General features: G+C 35.6%; 1 protein-coding gene across 1 annotated transcript in view; it reads left to right on the top strand.

Annotated features, from left to right (window-relative positions):
- LOC123320228 (arf-GAP with Rho-GAP domain, ANK repeat and PH domain-containing protein 1) overlaps nucleotides 1-14,904 on the top strand; it is a 35,607-nt gene extending 20,703 nt beyond the window's left edge. The window contains exons 5-12 of the mRNA XM_044907477.1: nucleotides 3,238-3,476; nucleotides 4,245-4,368; nucleotides 4,902-5,114; nucleotides 6,502-6,689; nucleotides 6,767-7,012; nucleotides 12,118-12,252; nucleotides 12,306-12,524; nucleotides 14,258-14,904. Coding sequence (XP_044763412.1) covers nucleotides 3,238-3,476; nucleotides 4,245-4,368; nucleotides 4,902-5,114; nucleotides 6,502-6,689; nucleotides 6,767-7,012; nucleotides 12,118-12,252; nucleotides 12,306-12,524; nucleotides 14,258-14,521 — 1,628 coding nt within the window. The 3' untranslated portion in view covers nucleotides 14,522-14,904. The remainder of the gene's footprint in view (nucleotides 1-3,237; nucleotides 3,477-4,244; nucleotides 4,369-4,901; nucleotides 5,115-6,501; nucleotides 6,690-6,766; nucleotides 7,013-12,117; nucleotides 12,253-12,305; nucleotides 12,525-14,257) is intronic.
- Nucleotides 14,905-18,998: the final 4,094 nt, after the last annotated feature.

Genomic DNA, 18,998 nt, shown 5'->3' with positions numbered 1-18,998 from the left:
TTTCAACATCCGATAAGTTATCGTTATTATGTACCAAACTTACGAAGATATCATAAAAGGTAGTCCAATCTTTATAGTTTCCACTAAACGTTGGCAACGAAACTTTTGGAAGCTTGACGTTAGGTGCACCTTTAGTAATGCTGACTACTGAACTTCTACTGTCATCATCAGAAAATAAATTTTTATAAATAGTTTTGATGGTGAAAAAGGATTCATTAAAGGATGACTTCAACAATTTTTCCGCACTTAAATCAGAGCCTTCAACTACTGATAATAAGGCAATAATAGCACTATGAATGTCATGAAACTTTTGGTGAATATGATCCAATTGTTCATAACGCAGTCTGAAACGAGTATGGAGGCTCTCATCACCAATGGCGGATTGTGCCAACAAAAGTACTTCCTCGATATCATCGATATGAAGCTGACGAAGAGCAATATTTTGCTTTAATTTATTAGCACTCATTATGAGATAAATAAATTTGAAAACTGCAACCCTCAGTTATGAAGTTGAATGAGAGAAAAAAAAAAAAAAAACTATAGGAATGAATGAAGAGAAATACGAACAAAAAAATCTAGATATTATTTTGAATGAACGCTGAATCAACAGATAATATCCGGCTCGAATTAGGGCCAATGTTACGGTAGCTCAATTAACGTTTGATTTAAATTAGAAAAGAAAATGGAGAATACAAAAGATACGCTGGAAGCACTCGAACCTACCTTTATTGGAACGATCGCCAGAATGGGGAGCTGGTACTATCCTGGTATCTATTTGCAGTCCTTGGAAAGCTTTCACACACCTTTTCTTGAAATTATGAGATTTCGAATATCGAGAATTCAATGAGAAATTTGCTTCGCACTTCGTGAACCGAGAATTCGAATTGAATTCATCTCTCGTCCATATGTTCCCATATGTAGCCCGAGATTTTCCAACGTATTTATTTACAACATAAAAATGAAACGCGGCTATTGATTCAACGCTCAATTCAAATCCGAAAAATAAACTTTACTGAATATTAATAATGAATAATTATGAAACCGAATAAATACTATAACTGAGCGTTGCAGTAACAGAAACCAAGACGAAGACAATAGCATATGTCCCATATAATCGGCGTACTGAATTAGAGAAAATATGGGACATATGCTATTGTCTTCGTCTTGGTTTCTATCTGGAGGGGATTGAATCGGACACCGTTTCATATTGGGTGGCGCTCTGGGTAAATGTCAGAAATTTTTTTTATATTAATTGTATCGTGTAATAATTTATTGGAAATAAGGATACATTGCAGAATATAAACATGAGTTATTTTGTGGTATTACACCACAAACAAAAAAGTTATGACGGTTTGAAGGCATGGTTCCGGGTGATTTAAAAGAAATTTAAAAAATAACATGTCTAACCTATCGTGACCGGGGAAAACTAGCACATTACTTCCTCAACCCCCCATTAAAGTCTTGTCGGTCTATGCACCCTGTATTTGTACTAGTCAAAAACTCACCCTGTTTATAGAACGTTTAAACGGTAACATTACGCCTCCTGGGCTTTTCTTCTAATACTTGATTCCAATAGTTTGTAACTTGTAACATATCTATACTCCGTTTTCTCAAGTTTTTGTAAATAGAGCGCAGTAAGGTTGGCACCAGAGACAGCCTTGCTCTATGGTTGGCACTCGATGTCGTAAATGTCATAACGACGTTGCCACAACTAATATAGGGTACTCTAACGATTTGTTAAAATCAGCTGATTGTTCATTACCGTGAGGTACACAAAGCTTTTTATTATCACTATAAAGAGGCATTTCTAAGAAAGTTATAGTCTTATCACTCTAATCTAACGTCGGTGTGAAAATTTTTTCCAAAAACATGCACAAAACACAATACTCGACCAAAACAGCATGCGAATCAATGGAGGGAAAAGCTTGTTTGCCCCACGGCAACGAACGCTTAGCTGATTTTGACAAATCGTTAGAGTTCCTATCATTCTATTTTTAGCGTGTTATCGGTAATATTACAAGCGGCATTTTGTGGTTATCCCCTCATCTACTGCCAGGAACAACTTTATGAATAACTAGCAAAAATAGATCAGTTATGTAAAATAGTAAATGTCAAAACAAAAAAACCTCAACTCAGTGGAGACTGACCTCTTACATCAAAAAATGAAATCGCAATCCTACTCTCTCCGCACTTCTTGTCGGAGTAGATGTTGTTCTTTTCCATGTTCTTCTGCATTTCCCATTCACTTGCGTACCGTTCTCGCCGTTCCCAGCAGTACCGCTCTCCACATAATTTTATAGATATATTAATCCAATTGAAGTTTCTTCAAATTCTCTGGTAGTTACTTTAGCATGAGGAGAAATGACAAAAAGGGTGGTCTTGATATGTTTCAACTTCCATATTCTCTAGTTTTTTCCTCTAGTTCTCTGTATTTAGGAGTTTTTCTAATATGCTCTAGTGGGTTGTTATTTGGAATAGCCACGTCGATGAATAATGCTCTGTTCGCATCCTTATTCATTAATTCGAGGTTAGGTCTATTGTGTGTAATTTTCCGGTCTGTTAGTACCGTGCGATCCCAGTAGAGATTGTGATGATCACTTTACAATACAGAATCTGGATGGTAATTTCAGTTAGGAACCTTTTTTGTTCTGGTATTTTACTGCCAATTGTTGTTCTTATTTTAGGACAGCTAAATCGGTGGCGGTCCAAGATATGATAAATGAGTATCTCAGTGCTGAGCAGTATTAATCGCTTTGATTAGATTCTTTGTGTATGACTAGTTTCCATTATCTTTCTTGATCTTCGTGTGAATTTCTCTTTTCATCTGGCTCTGATTGATCCGTCTATCCTGTTTGATCCCTGGAGACCTGTATGTATCTCCCTTCATTTAATCCTTCGATTTCTGCACCTTTCTTGAGTTTCAACGTGACGTCTTCTATTGCGCCTCTCGAAATGTTGAGAGTTTTTCCAGACCAAACTTCATTTTGATATCGTCGGAAAATTGTTATGTAGCACCTTACTCTATTCATAACGTTTTTTGGAAAATTTCAAATGCAATGTTACAACTCTAACCTACTGTTAGGAAGCCAAATAGCGACCTATCAAAACTGCAAACTCATATCTCTTGTCCTTCCGACATTGGTATTTTTAAATTTTGGTCGCCACCCAATTAATCACCAAGTATAATAAGGGAAGATTGCGAGGAATAAAAGTTGATGAATAAGCTATTTTTCGCAGGGGTGACTAGTAAGTGGATGGGTGCTTGGCTCATTCTTTCTGGAAGGAATTTGATGTACGCTGTAGATGGCCAGCCCGTTAAAAATTTAGATTTAAGAAAAGCTAGATGTATTGCCTTGCAAGGGTACGAAGATACGGATCAAAATCCGCAAACAAGTGACAATAAAGGACCAAATATGTTAGTAGATGCCTGCAATTCTGTTGTATACATGAGGATGTGGACCACCAGAGAAACAAAAGTGAGTACTTACATATTTTCTACATATCTAACACCAAAACTACCAGTAACAGGTATATTCATCGTTAATGGCAAGCTGAAATTTGAAACAAATCAAATTGGAAAGATCTGATGGGAGTCAACAGTTTCTGCGCTTCATAACCAGAGCGGTCACCCATCCATATACACTTAACTGGATCGCTGCTTGGCTGACCTAATTTTTTTTACACATATTTCCAAAATGCAATTCCATTAAGTTCAAAGCTAGTCATCTGGGAAAAATATCTGAGATGCAACGAAATTCCGCCAAAGTTTTCGTATAGGTAGGCTACAACTATCTACTGAGTTTCAATGCACTTGCGTTTTTTAATTGTTCATGTTTTCACGTCTCTTTTATTAAAAGGATAGTTCATTTTCATAGGAATAAAAAAAAATAGGACAGAACAAGCCTGTTAGGCCGACGTTTCCTCGAGTGTTTTCAAATTTTTCAAAATTGTAACAATTTAAAACATTTTTTGAACAAAACTGTGCATTGCGATATTAAGGAAATTCAGATGACGCAGGATACCTTGGACAAACGGAGAGACAAAAATACCAGATATTCGAGAATTACAGAAACTCTAATTTTATTTATTATAGATTATGGGCTGATGTTATCCGCCTATAGAAGGTTCTTACAGGCGATTTTGAAAATATTTCAACAATAACGACCAATAATTGACCTATTTTGCTTAATAAAACTGGTGGTTTTGTGGAAATCAAAATTCATCACGAAATTCTTTCATTTCAGATTTGGTGCCATTTGATTCGAATTGCCTCCTATAATAATGGAGCATGTCTACATGAACAGCAACTGACTAAAAACGATGTACCTGTAATTGTGGAAAAATGCATCAATTTTATCTATTTACATGGTTAGTCAGCAAACACATAATCGATTATTTCTTTTCAAGTGATATTAATCTCCTTGCAAATTATCTGTTTTGGGCAACAAGCAATTTTTTTTCAATCATTTCCGAATTCGCCATCTTGAAAATTTTAATTAATTTTTAGTACATTCCAGATTATATAAACAGTACCTCTACCTAGTTTCGAACCTGAAATCGACAAATATTATACCAGTCAATTACGAGAATCAAACTCGCTCGAAAATTAATTCAGCTAGGTTTATGCTGTAGAAAGTTTCGAAATATCAAATTGTTATTTGAAACGAGAAGATGGGAGTTGGTTTAGTTTTTCTATTCTAATCCAAAATTTAGAAATAATGAGTTACAGTAGCTTCTTTTTATTTTTCATTGAAAATTTGGCACCTTGGTTGATTTAACTTTTTCACCAAAGAGGTAGAGGGGAGATCTTCTAATACTACAGGAAATTCTATGCCTTATACATTCGTTTATTCACACAAAATTCCATATACTAGAGTGATTGGAGCTATTAATACTTTCAGGGAGTATGTCAAAAGGAATTTATAGGCAATCCGGTGTTGGATCTTTAGTTTCTGAGTTGTTGGCGAAATTTGCTGAAAACGCTTGGGCAGTTCAAATAACACATGACAAGTTCAGCGAACATGATGTTGCAACTGCTTTAAAACGATTTTTCAGAGATTTACCTGAACCTTTATTGGAAATATCCCAGAGGCAGTATTTTTATCAAGTTTCATGTAAGTATTTTATGTTCATTTCATGAATGAGAGTACTGGAAAAGGAGCTACCGGAGAGTGTGAATCTTGAGTTAGGAATTATTTCTTCTCAACATTCGGAATGCAATAAAATAGAGCTATTTGATCTATTGAGTAAGCTAAGATTTTAAGTTCCATTGATGATATATACTCGGTCCGTCTTAAGTATGAAATAACGTCAGCAGACAAGAGTAAAACGTCGTTGTCGGACTGTCAAAGTAATCCTAGCTTTAACATAGAATTAAGAAATTGAAATGAAGAAATGGAAGGTTTATTAGAATTTATTCAGATTAAAATGAGATAAAATGAAACTTATAATAAACATGTTACTTTTATTGATTGTAAAATTCTTTACTAAATGAGTTTAGTAGCTCACTTAATGAGCAACTACTTTTGAATACTGAGGTTCTAATTGAAGGAATTTTATGAAAGAGGAAGAAAAAAATCCCGATCTGAACTGTTGGACAACTTTTAGGTCTTCACGTATATATTATGCATATAGAGAACAGAAGATGCAAATGGAAATTAAATGCATGCAAACTCGCATACTGAGAAACAAATCAAAAATTCGAAAGACAAAATTATATTGGTTCTAATTTGATCTTAATTAACTACATAAACTATCCTCATCTTGGATTAGAGAATTCCAAACTGTCACTTTCACCTTCATTTCTTCTCAGTTCTTTGATGATCAAGGTCTCAAATATTTGAAGGAGCCAATAAAACTTTGAAGCAATAGTGTTTTCCCACACCCCTCAACCATAGATATAAAAATTAATGTTAGATTATCAAATTGCCACATTATAGTAATGCTTATGGATTCATTAAATCATTTAGTTTTAACTCCCCATCATCTTTAATTTTAAAAAAAATTTCTGTATAATATCTTCCACAAACATGTATGGCAATCATTAGCCCAGTCACCAAGTTCGTTTTTTAATATCGAAACAATGGTATGTTCCTCTGAAACAATTAATAGAATAAAAACCATCGACGAAGGTCGTACTGTTTTTGTACATATTATATTTCAGATTGCACATAGCAGTTTGGTTTTGTATGTTGTTTTCATTCACTCTTCAACCAAAACAAAACAATTGAAACAAATCAGTAGTGCAACGTCAACGTATCAAAGTGTTGACAACTCACACTCACACATTGCTTGGTTTTGTGCAAATTCTAAGATGGATACGGTTTGACCGATCCGCCATCTGTGATTTAATTTCATACTTTCGAAATCAAACCATAGGTCATATTTGACCTATACGAGTAATTTCTTTCAGCGTTTTTGAATTAAGATTAGGATGTATGTGAAACTGTTCTTGTGTTTGAGGTACTAATTTGAAGTGTTTTAAATCAAGACTGTTTTCAGTGGTCAAAAATCAAGAAGACCAAATAAGAATGTACAAAGCAGCTCTAGATAATCTACCATCAATTTCGTACAACACAGCAAAAAAACTTCTTGGACATCTGCATTTTATAAGTAGCCAGTGTTCGAAAAATTATATGAATGTTGTTAATCTTGCTGCGATCTGGGGACCAACATTAATGCATTTCGAGGTAGGACAATCGTCTTACAAAATAGATAGTTAATGTTTCAAGTCCACATTTTTTCATGTCTCTCTTCACCAAATAAGAATGACAGTTCAAATCCTACTCCATCTGGAGCACACCAACAAGATGTCATGGTGGTGGCAGATCTGATATCCCTCTATAAGCACATATTTCCTGAAGATCCATCCGAAATGGAACAAGAAAAAGTTATGCTTCAGGTATTGGAGAAACATATACAATCGCCCCAAGGAACTGTGTCTAAAAATGCTGGAGACTTTCGTTTGTGGATATATCTAGGAGATAAAGAAGGTCAAACTTTCAATGTTGCAGTAAGTAATTTTTACGTAAAAAGTAAATACGTAAGAAAAGTTCTTGATTGGAGAAACGATCTCTTACTGATGAGGTCTAATGAGTTCAAAACACGCTTAGTGTTCCTTCCAACCAAATATAAGTTTTTCTTGTAAAGGAGTGAAGGTTTTTTTTAGTGTGTTGTCTTTATTCGTGGAAGTTTGTATGTTTTCCTATTTTCATTTGGGACTCTTAAAAGTAAACCAATTTCGATGGAGCTTATCATTATTATTATAAGATACGGGAAAAACGTTCGATTGAAAATTTGATACCAGTTTCTGTATTACCTATGTTTCATTCGTGGTTCAAAAACAACAAGCAAATATTGTTAGTTTCATAATTTATACGAAAAAATGTGAAAGAACCGCCGAAAAAACCATAGGATTTTTACTTCAATCCTCAGGATTTCTTTGTTTGCACTTGATCAGATTTGTATTTCCTATGATAGACGCCTCAAGGTTGCAAATTAAATGCAAATTAAATTATTCCAAATTCCACTCCTCGCGATCCAAACCTCAAAATATTCTCAGAATGAGATTTATTTTTCCTAAGTTACTTACTTCATTTTTCAATAACCATTTTCCGACCACCGTTTTGTGTTTGGAAAGTGGTAAGTGTCATTTAAACCTTCTGCGTGAAAATATCCAAATTTCAGGCGTCCATCAGAGGGTACTACTAGAATCCTTTTTCACTAATTGAAGGACGAATTTTGAAAAATCATCGATGAAATAGATACTCTAATACGATATTAGATAGTGTGGGATCTGTTTTATCGGAAGCCACGGCTGTAACTCCAAGATAAACGCTTCATCTCGTGATTACTGAATCAACCGTATGGTTCCGTTTACAATATTGTTCTAGTTTTGCCTGAAAACTGTAATAAATAGTAACGTGGGATTTCCTAATTTTTCTCATATTTTCCTGGAATTTACGCGAATTTCCATGAAATATCCTATCCATAAGTTTCACCCCTCGACAGAAAAATACTAACCTTGAAAAAACTATTTTGAAGAAAATGACAATGACTTTGGAAGCTCGCCAATAATATCGGACCACATCATTCCCAAACATTTTTTCATCATTTATCATTATCCACCTAAAAAGTAAGATAAAAATGCGGTGGCCATATAAATATGAATACGCACAATTTCCAAAGAATTTATTAAATATTCTTTTACATTAAACACATCCCTTTCATGATACACCAATAGTGTTTCCAGAATTTGTTCGTAGCTTTCTGTCATTTGATAAGGTCCCCGAGATTATATTGAAGAAATGGACGCATTTTTGTTGCACTCATCAAAAACCAGAATTACGCTAAGTTCAATATTTTAATAAATGATTTCAACGAATTCTCGACAATAAATAAAATAACAGCAGTCACAAAGTGACTGCTACCTTCTGCGTTTGCTACCTTCTCCGAAGTCGTGGAAAGGTAGTCCCATGCTCAAAATTTTACGGAATTCCAGGCGATATTTGGTTGAATGATTTTGATAGGTCCATTTTCTGACAAAAAACTCATTTTTGAAGACACTCTGTATTTATATTGATCTGCGCTCCAATTCTTTAGTGAGGATGTATGTATGAGAGAATTCCTATGAATATCGTACAATGAAGTGTTTCATTTTATATATTGTTCATAATTGAAGGATTTGATTTTCCTAGGCCGAGCTCTCTACTTCAGGCCCGGTTGTTCAGTTCAGGATTAAGCCGAAATTTAAGTTTATCCTAGATTAGACCTGAACTGAAATGTCAAAATTAATCTAGGATCAACTTTAATCCCGAACTGAACAACTGGGCCTCATTGAATCAAACTCCTTTTTTTGGTTTTGTTTGTGCTGTATAGTCCCTATGTTCAGTGATAGGTTTTTCATTTATTCGACCCTCAACAAAAAGGTTATTATTTTCGACGTAGTTATTCATTAGATATTTTATGGGGCGCTAGTTATTTTTGATGGCGAGCATTAATTTTACACATATTTTTGAATACTTAATTTGTAAGCATCGAATAGGAGAGGCTTGGGGGGAACATGAGCGAAATAGATGAGCTTTCGGAAAATGCTCTATTTAGTCTCGCTGGCCGAGAAAATAACCGAACAATCGTCGAATAATCGCACAGTATCCAGGTAATAATCTCGGCCCTGGAGACCTATGAGAAACGACCTAAAAAAGTTTTAGAAAATTGAGATTTTTGACGTTTCTCACAAAAACGTCAGTTTGTCGAAAGTGAGGTTGGCACCAATAATAGACAGGGGTGGTAGTGCCGATTCCGCTCATAGGGCGAAAAGTAGTGATTTTGGCCTCGGTATTTATAGAACTGAATACAGAATTACCGTGGATACCCGGGGGGTCGCCGCCCTTCCTTTATTTCCTAACTTTCCAGTGTACACCCCTATTGTTAGTTCGATACTCTGCTGGTGTGGATACCCGGGGGGTGCAGAAAGCACCCAGGGGTAAACCGTCGTAGGTCTGTGCAGTCTTACTCAAACCCTAACCTTGCTGAGTTCCGACACCATTATCCGTTAAGTGCGAGTCTTGGGTTCTGGCTGGCGAACGAGTCCGTAAACCCCGAATCGCGTTTGAGATCCCCCTTTTTCATTCTGTCCGTTTCATTCCGTAAATTCGCTACTTTATATTGTTACTTGTATCTGATTCCGAGAAAAACCTTTTCAAGTGTGCAAAGTAGACTGTTACTGTTCAACCCATTATATCGCGCTTTTTCACTTGACGGATTTTGTAATACTGCCTTTTGTGTTTCCTTTCATGAGTCGACAAATAACATTTGTGTACATACTTTGACTTTGACTTTCACTGCTTGTCGCTAACACCCCAGACACCAAGGAACCTTATCTTCTACTGGAAGCTACCAGGGTAGGTTTGCTATTTTCCTTTTGAAGAATAGCTGGCGCTCGAGTACCCGAAGGAGAAGACGTTACAAAATGTTTCATTATTCTGAAGAACATTGGCAAAATCCTAGTAAGGCGGAGCACATTGAAAGGCTAAATACTGCTAACGAAATCGTTGAACGGGTGCTGAAAACCAAATATTAGTTGGTACTCCTCAAATGAGTATCGAGTTAGGAACTTGCAACTTTGTGCAAGTCTTTGATGAAATAAAAGTTATACCTATTCCATTCCAGAAAGGTTCAAGAACTGTTGCTACAATATATATCACAAAGTTTACAACACATCACAGCCTCCATTGTTTGGCCACAAAGATTACCCGATTTGAACCCTATAGATCATTTTGTGTGGGTACAATGTAATATTTTGAAGCTCATCTCTCATCTCATCTCATCAGAAGTTCTGTAGGAAGTTTAAGTAAAAGAGCACAAATATGTATTCAAAACAGAGGAATCCATCTCGAAAATTCAATGTGAATATTCTATTAATCCTTACTTCGCCTTTCGTGTTTCGTATGTTTTCATTTATGTAGATTTTCTTGCTTTATGTGCATATGAAGAAATTTCCTGAATTAAATGATTTTATTCCGAATATGAGCAATTAAACATGATTAAACTATTTCAGAACTTAGGAACAGCTTTGAATCTTGTATCCTTTGACGATACAGCGTCACTACCTTGTTAAGAATATTTGGAGAGAAATTTCGATATTGTTCTTTTTTCAAAATTCTTTCTTGAAAAGCTGGAGGTGTGACAAAAAATTTCAAACGCTGGAATAATGACTCATTATGGTATAATCTGAAACGGATAACGGAAGTTTTGCAAACGCAATGTACATGGTGTTTTTTCAACCTGCACACTCAATGCTAAATTATCTCAATAACAACCCTTTATTTAAAAACGAATTAGAATTATTGAATTTACCCATTCATATTGAACTAAACTGAAAATTTCCTCATAATTGAATAAATAAGCCATACCAAAGATATTGATAAAAGTCAAATCTGTCGAATCGGACAAATCACCCTGTAGAGTCTCAATAGAGGCCCCAAACCATAAATCAAATATTTTTTCGAAGCAGTCTTGACTGGTGTAAACTTCTACCAAAATCTGAAGATTACCTCCGGAATCAATCTGTATATACAGGATATTTTCGAATGTGAGGTTTTTTTGACAGAAGGTAAAAGTCATCAAATTGAGTCATTTCACCAAAAATTTTCTATATAAAATATTCAAAATCACTGAGCTACAACTCCTAGAAGTTCGACAATGTTTCGTTAAATTTCGAGTACGGGTGTGTGGAAAATGACTCTGGCATCGGAATAACTAAACAAAACATAAACATATGATTGGACAATGAATGGTTCAGCACATCCGAGTCTATCTGATTAGTTGCATAAGCTCACTTGAAACAACGGTTGTATCCTGCGATTTATGGTTAAAACAGTGTAGAAAATTGAGACAGTTTATTGAAAGTACTTCTGTTGACAAAGTGCTATTATTGTTACCCTATTTCACCCCCATTTTTACGACTATTTTTGGGGGGTTCGATCAAGAAGAAGATTGTGATGATCATTGTGAAAAAATTTGTGGATAATTTAGACGAATTTATGGTTGAGATTTTGAACTAATATTCTATTTTTTACACTGGGTCACAAATATTTTTCTGTGAGTTGGTATCGAAATGAGCCATTTCATAAAATCGTTTAAATTACTAAATGTAATAAGAAAAAGTCGGCAATCCTAAGTTTCAATTTTCATTCCCACGTAAAAATCGAACGGGACAATATCCTTAACGAAACCATATGAATGAGTCAGTCATCACGATATAATTTAGATAACAAATGATCTGGGGTCGTGTTAGGATCTAATTTTGTAACCAACTTTGTCATTTCGAAAGTTTTGTATAGGTGATTTTTGGTGAATAGCTTCATTTTGACCAGTTCTACCTTATGTTTAAAAGCCCCACCTTTAAATACACCCTTACACATTTCAATATTGTTGACATTATTTCCACAGATTTATCTATGTTTTTGGCAAAATTTATGAAAGAAGTATTGCAACTAAAACATCATTCCAGATAATCATAATTTTTGAAGGAGGTATAATCTTGGAATATTTGCTCGTCTTATTCATTGCCAATATCGATATTTTCCAAACTAATACTAGTTTCATTTTTTCTAGATAGGACCCAACAAAACAGCCCTTGAAGTTTGTAATGAACTCAGCTCGAAAGTGAACCTACAAGTCTACGAGATAATTCTTGAAGAAGTCGTAGTTGACGGTCATTTGACAAGACCTATTCATCATTCTGAAAAGGTGAGAAAATATTCGTTTCAATGTCTACTTCTTCTTATAGGTGGTCCTTTAAGATTTTAGAAGTTGTTTTGAACTGGGGCTACTGGGATGAAGGCGATCGGAAAGATAACTACATTGTTATCAGTAATTTGGCGAAATACGCCGATTTTCTTGACACGAAAACACTTCTGATATCCGGCGAAATGAAGTACGCTGATTCCAAAACGAAAAATCTCAAAAATTTCACTTTTGAATTTTCTAATGGACGTCTGAGTTGCTGTAAAGACAAAACTGTGAGTAATTTTCTTTGATATTTATGGATTAATCGGATAATGCAGACATTATATCATCGGTAGATATATCAACTATCTGAATCGAATTTATCAACATACCATTATTCAGAGTGTGATTGTGAGATTGTTTTATCGGGCAAGAGTCGATGCTGACCATTGTTATAACTCCAATGCGTCTAATGGCATCTAATTAAGGTCCATATATTTCTAAACTTTCATTGAGGTGAAAGTTGTGTTGCGCTGACGAGGTCAAATAATACCGACACTATGGTCAGCATCTATTGACACTCTAAATTATGGTACGTCTGCAATTTCGACTGATGAATTGCCAGCAAAAGTGCTCACGTGATCAATAGACGTCCCCTAACAAAAAAACCGTTTTCTTCTTGGTTCTCTATTCAAGAAAGTATATTTTGACTAGTAGCGAGCCTATTTTTAGAACGTTATGAGGAGCAAGCAATCAGCCCGAAAGTATTTCCCTGAGTATATCTGTTTTACTAGTCAGATCATCCTTTCAATAAACTTACCCTCTCTTTCTCATTACACAGGGTGTCCGGATCAAAGGTTAATGTATTTCAGGGGGTGATACTAGAGGTCAAAAGTGAAGAAAACTTCATATCAACGAAGTTCCAAAATGCTTCAACAAGAGCTCAAAAATCCAGTAAATTCGCGGGATTTGTCTGAAATTTAGTTTCTTTTTGGATAAACAGAATTGTCCGGTGATAAAAAAAATTAACTGATTCTCATCAGTGGAGATCATATGAGGTCCTTCATAAAATCACTTCTATTTTTGAGTAGGTGATATAATTGAAATTTCAATGAAAGAAATAAACTCGTCAATCTTATGAAAAAATGGGCAGATGGCTAACACTGCACGCCGTTTGCCAATTAGATCGGTCCTCTCGGTTTCTCAAGTATTAGTTCTTAGTAACTCTGCATAAACTCACTATTAGATTTTGAAGGGAGAAAAGTGCCCTTTTTCGCATCATCTTCGGTGGAGCTTCGCGAAAGTTTCCTCGCAAGGAATAACTCGTTCAAGAGACGCTTCTTTATAGAATCGTCTGGCAGCACGCAAGCTTCCATCAGCATGAAATTCGTACCAGCCATTTCTCGGTTTGAATATAGCACCATTTTATCAATTCAGATTATTTTTGGGACACAGGAATGAACAAAACATTCCCACAATTTTTGTGTTTTATTGACGCCTAGTATGTATTTCGAGATAAGCAGTCTGTGGTTCACTTAGAATGCATATCATCACAAAATCACTTCCTTTCGATAATGGTTTTCCGTAACGATAAATCTTTGAGGAGTCTAATTTCATTGAGTAAATTCAATTAGATGACTGGCCCAAAAATTAGAAGTAATTTTATAAAAGACCCCCTATTACCTCCGCCACTGATTAGAATCAATCATTTTTATCACCAGACGATTCAGTTTTTCCAAAAACCTACAAGTACAGAATTTCATTCGAATCCTTGGCGGATTCAAATAACAAAGCTAACGTGAATTAATTGGATTTTGGAGGTCCTATTGAAGAGGCATTCAAGGAGCTAAATTGATATGAAGTTTTATTCATATTTTGAGCTCTAGAATCACCCCGTGAATTACATGAATCCGTGTAAGTAGTGATAGTTTGTGCATAGGTTTTTGTTTATTAGACCTCATGGTCCGAATAATATCTCTATTTTTATCAACTTTTTCAATTTCTTCATGAATGATTGTGTTTTTAGTGTGATATAAAATTATCTTCGTGGAACATCGAAGATATTTGTTGGTATTGGGGTCATGAACCTAAAAGAAATCCTCAATCAAAATGGACTATCACGTTTTTTCCCAAAACAGAAGTGCCTAAAAGAAGTAGAAATCAGCCGTTTTTCGGTAATATCATTGTTTGGCCAGATGTCCAAGCAAGAGCCAATTGGATAGCTATAATGCTGAAAACATTGTACCCAGATGGTATAACACAGCCTATTCATGTGAATTTGTCTTCCTAAAATGTGATTTTATTCCAGATTTAGAATTCGTAATTTTATAAGAGAGTTTTATTTATACACATATATTTTTTAAGTAATTTTATAGAAATTAAGAATTTTATATAAATTAAGAAATGAATTAATTATAGATGAGTAATTTTCAGAGATGTATAATTTCATAAGTGAACTTGCCAAAATATCCATGTTTGTTTTAGTGAAAGTAGACACTTTTTTATTAATTATACAAATAATGAAATAATTTAATTGTTTGTCTACATCAGATCATATTGAATATTCGAAATAATTGTAACAATTGATTTCAATCTATGTCATGTACTGAAAATGAAGAAAATTCAGGTATTTTTATACTGATATTCGAGTAAGAAATAAAGTACGAAATTCAATTTTTTTCCTCTCAATTTTCTCATATCAAAGTGCCTATCCTCTGAATGTTGGGTATCACATCGGACCATATTAGCCTATTCACCATCGTTCTGAATAGACCTGTTGATGGTTACCAATCCTTGTTCGCAGGTCACATAGCCACGATATTCGTCTGCGTCCTGCTCATCTTTTACCCTCTATTTTTCTCTGAAGGATGAGTAGAAGAAGGTGATATTTCTCAATTCGCATGATATGTCCAAAGTACTCCAGTTTTTTGCGTTTGGCAGTAGTGAAATATTCCAGTTCTCCACCGATCCTTTGATATGTGGTGGAACTTTAAGCATGCGTCAGTAGCACAACATCTGAAATGCATTTATGCGTTTACATGACGCATCAATAAAGGTGCCTACAGATTACACTGACGTGACGTGGGACCACGTCATAATGCTCAATTTGAACGCTTCCGCCCAAAATCGTATGTTAGATTTTTAAATCATGCGCATTATGACGTGGTCCCACGTCATGTCAGAGTAAGGGTAATGTCTCACGCCGCGGTTCTGACAGAGACGTTTCTCGGCTCGTTCCTCTAGGTCGATGTCAGACGCGTCGATTTGATAGACGGTTAATATCCAAAATAGTGGGGTATTGAATAGAACGATATAAACGCCTCGTCTGACATGTCCCATATACATACCACTGATGACTGTACGAAAGGTTCATAAAAACCGAGGCGTATAGAGGTCCCGAAGACAATTCGAGTCGGTTTTAAAAAAACTACATCTGATATGGTCCATTTGAAACCCATAAACGACTCACCGATACGTTTCTACTCTCGAGAAACGTCACGGTCAAAACCGCTGCGTCTGACGTTACCCGAGTATGCGGGTCTTATTGAGTCTACCTATTGCTTTTTCAATTCAATTTCTCAAGAGTGCTTGCAGTCTATGCAAAGTGCAGCCTTTAATTGGGAAGCCCAGCATGCTAAATCCGGATTTACTCGAGCGTCGTGGAGACCTAGTGGATTTGCATCAGTTGGTAGAAAGTAAAAAAGTTTTATGATGTTTCCACTTTCATCGGTGGGGTCTGCAGGTTTTCAAAGATGTAAAAAATCTTCAGGGGGTACACCTGACGATTTTCGATTCGAGCGTGTCAGATTGAGATAAGGTGCCTATGTGCCTCTGATAATAAATTCATGATAATCTGACAGTTTGCGTGGTTGGGCTGGGCGTACGAAAGAGTTGAAAATGGTGAAAAAAATTTACTAACGTGTCAGATTTTCAGAGTATATGTTAATCGGACCCAAGGTAAGCTACTTTTCAAGAGACTGACAATTCGGACATGACGCAAGGTCACAGCGGTCCTTTGAAAATGCAAAAAATAATCCTTCCTTCTCGAGCATGTCGGATTTTCATAAAATTGGTTAATCCCGCTGTTGCAGACGTTACCCAATAATCTGATGCTGATCTCCTTTTTTAATATGTCAGTTTGAAGATGATAACAAAGCAATTTTACTTAAATGTCCCCCTTTCAGAAAGGGCCTTTCTGTACATTTAATCATTTTTATATTCATTATGAAAGTTGTAGATAATAAAATTCTATCATTACATGTATTCTAAATTCTGAAACAATTTTACTCTCAACCGTTTTCGAGCTGGAAAGTGATGAGGGCGAGGAGCTTAGGCATACATGGTCAATGTAGGATCATACCGTCTGTTCCGATATTCCTGAACAGTACTGTCAGTATTTCAGAAACGATGCCTATTGGCCCAGTCGTTCGAGTTCTATTGTTATTCGATTGCGGGCCAGTACTAACAGCAATATCGGAACAGGCCCCCAGTCTAATGTACATTCATCGCCATATATCTCAAAAACCTTTGGACGTAGAAAAATTTGCTTGGAACAAAATTTGTAGAATATGTTTTACTCTACAACTTTTATAATGAATGCGAAAATGATTTGTCGCCGATAATTCAAAAAAATCTTATTTTTGTGACCTTTATAATTTATGGCCAATTTTTATTGTTTCGGCTTGCTGGAACTGTCAGATTATATTTTTTCCGTTATTCTTGAATCATTAGATCCAAGATGAGGAAAACAGCCACCGTGCTCGAGAATGTACTCGTTACGATTTTTTTTGCAAGTTTTGCACCCTCCAATATAATTAACCACATATATCTCAATCTGACACGCTCGAATATGTATGTCCGAGCGTGAATTGGGTTGCCTGACGCGGGTTTGTCAGGCGTTTTTTGACCCAGTTGCTGGCGAGACTTTACGGACAGGAGACAAAACTCTTCGTCTGTCATTCACAACAATAATAAAAGTATCGTCGCCGTGCGCTCCAGAGTATCGGCTATATCTTCGGTTGTTTACTATTTCTCTATTTATTATTATTCCATCTTCTTAGTTGTCCACTGCTTCTTTAAAGACAAATTAACGGAAGTTGCTTGCTTCAATCCACAATAAAAATGATATGATTGAAACTTTGACAGATATCTATTAGGTATTGATGTTTGCTAAAAAATAGTTCTTATGTACCAAGCACGAATGACTGTGTATTATAGTCGAGCCTGCAAATTGATATCCGAAGCGATACAATATATGGACAGTTTTTTGCAGGTGCATACTACATTTTTCGTCGACCTCAAATACTTTTATGAAAGTAATTAACTACGGGTAACGACTTTGATGGCCTCATCTAGGTCGCCGTAGTAGCCAATTCCCTATATCACTATCCATTCTTGATTATAATGAAAGCTTACATTCAAACCACTTACCTAATTCACTCGTAAAATCTAATCGATATTTCGTAAAGAATTAATTTGACAACGGGAAATGACTGTTAAAGTCACGGATTCTAATGTTTTTATCAAATTCTGTATAGACAAAATTGATTCAATCGCCCCTATATCTAGTATTGGTTATCTTAGTGACGAAAAGATGGATGAAAAGAGTCTGCTGACCAAAAGCAGCCGACTTATTTTTGGGAAATTAGTACCTACGTAAAATGTCATTTTTCATTTAGGTCGACGAAAAAAACCATTTACGATATTACGAGAGCAACCTCTTAGATTTTCTGAGGACTTATTGAACAATCCTCGTATCATGTTTCCTTGTCCACCACAAATAGTTGCGTTTCACATTGGTCCATGGCTCCTCTTTTTAGTTGAACATGTTTTGTACTCGTGTTGTTGGATATCAGTGTGGCTCGGGAAGAAGAGAACCCTCCTCACATTTCCTCAAGCAATATTGAATTGATGTGGTATTATTATTGCCGTTTATCATTGGGCATATGAAAATAAATTATTCATACGCCTGAAGAAGGGAATAGAATTACCAAACAGTTGCTGTTGATTAAAGTTTATATATGCCAAGTGTTCCTTGAGACTTAGAAACCTACACCAGTATTCATATTAGGAATTATATGTCTGAAGTCAGGTTAATTGGTCTTAACTGAACTCTTTAGGTTGGGTGTAGTTTTTCCCTAGTTAAGTTATCGAGGACCACCTTCGAGAGCTACCAATGACGAGGAATATATCCCTAAAGAGCGTATATACAAAGTCTTGATGTTATATACACACCGTCTGTTCCGATATTCCTGAACAGTACTGTCAGTATTTCAGAAACGATGCCTATTGGCCCAGTCGTTCGAGTTCTATTGTTATTCGATTGCGGGCCAGTACTAGCAGCAATATCGGAACAGGCCCTCTACCTCTCGTGCTTGAGCGTACATCAGGGGCGTGTTTACCATGGAAGCTACGGAAGCACAGCTTCCCTAACAAAATCGAGTAAAATTAATGACATAATAGTATAACAATAATTTAAATAAATAATGAAACGAAAACAATAATCGAGAAAAATAATCAAAATCTCTCTATTTGCCTTGTAAGCTGTCATCTCCCAGCTTAACGCCCGTAGTGGATTTTTGTAGAATTCCGTTTGGTACCCGCGTGTCGAGGATCGATCGCGTAAATTCTAAATGTCATTAATTGGACGTGAAATTTAGGCGTTTTGCTTTGAATTTCTAACTGTTAGCTATTTATATTTTCTCACTTTGAAATATCTCTTTCTTATTTGACCATTATTTATAAATATTTATAGTCCGAGAGCTGGC

Source organism: Coccinella septempunctata, chromosome 1 (genome assembly GCF_907165205.1).
Source record: "Coccinella septempunctata chromosome 1, icCocSept1.1, whole genome shotgun sequence".
NCBI classification, from domain to species: domain Eukaryota; kingdom Metazoa; phylum Arthropoda; class Insecta; order Coleoptera; family Coccinellidae; genus Coccinella; species Coccinella septempunctata.
The sequence above is the reverse complement of the archived record's forward strand: the minus strand, read 5'-3'. Positions and strand labels throughout refer to the sequence as shown.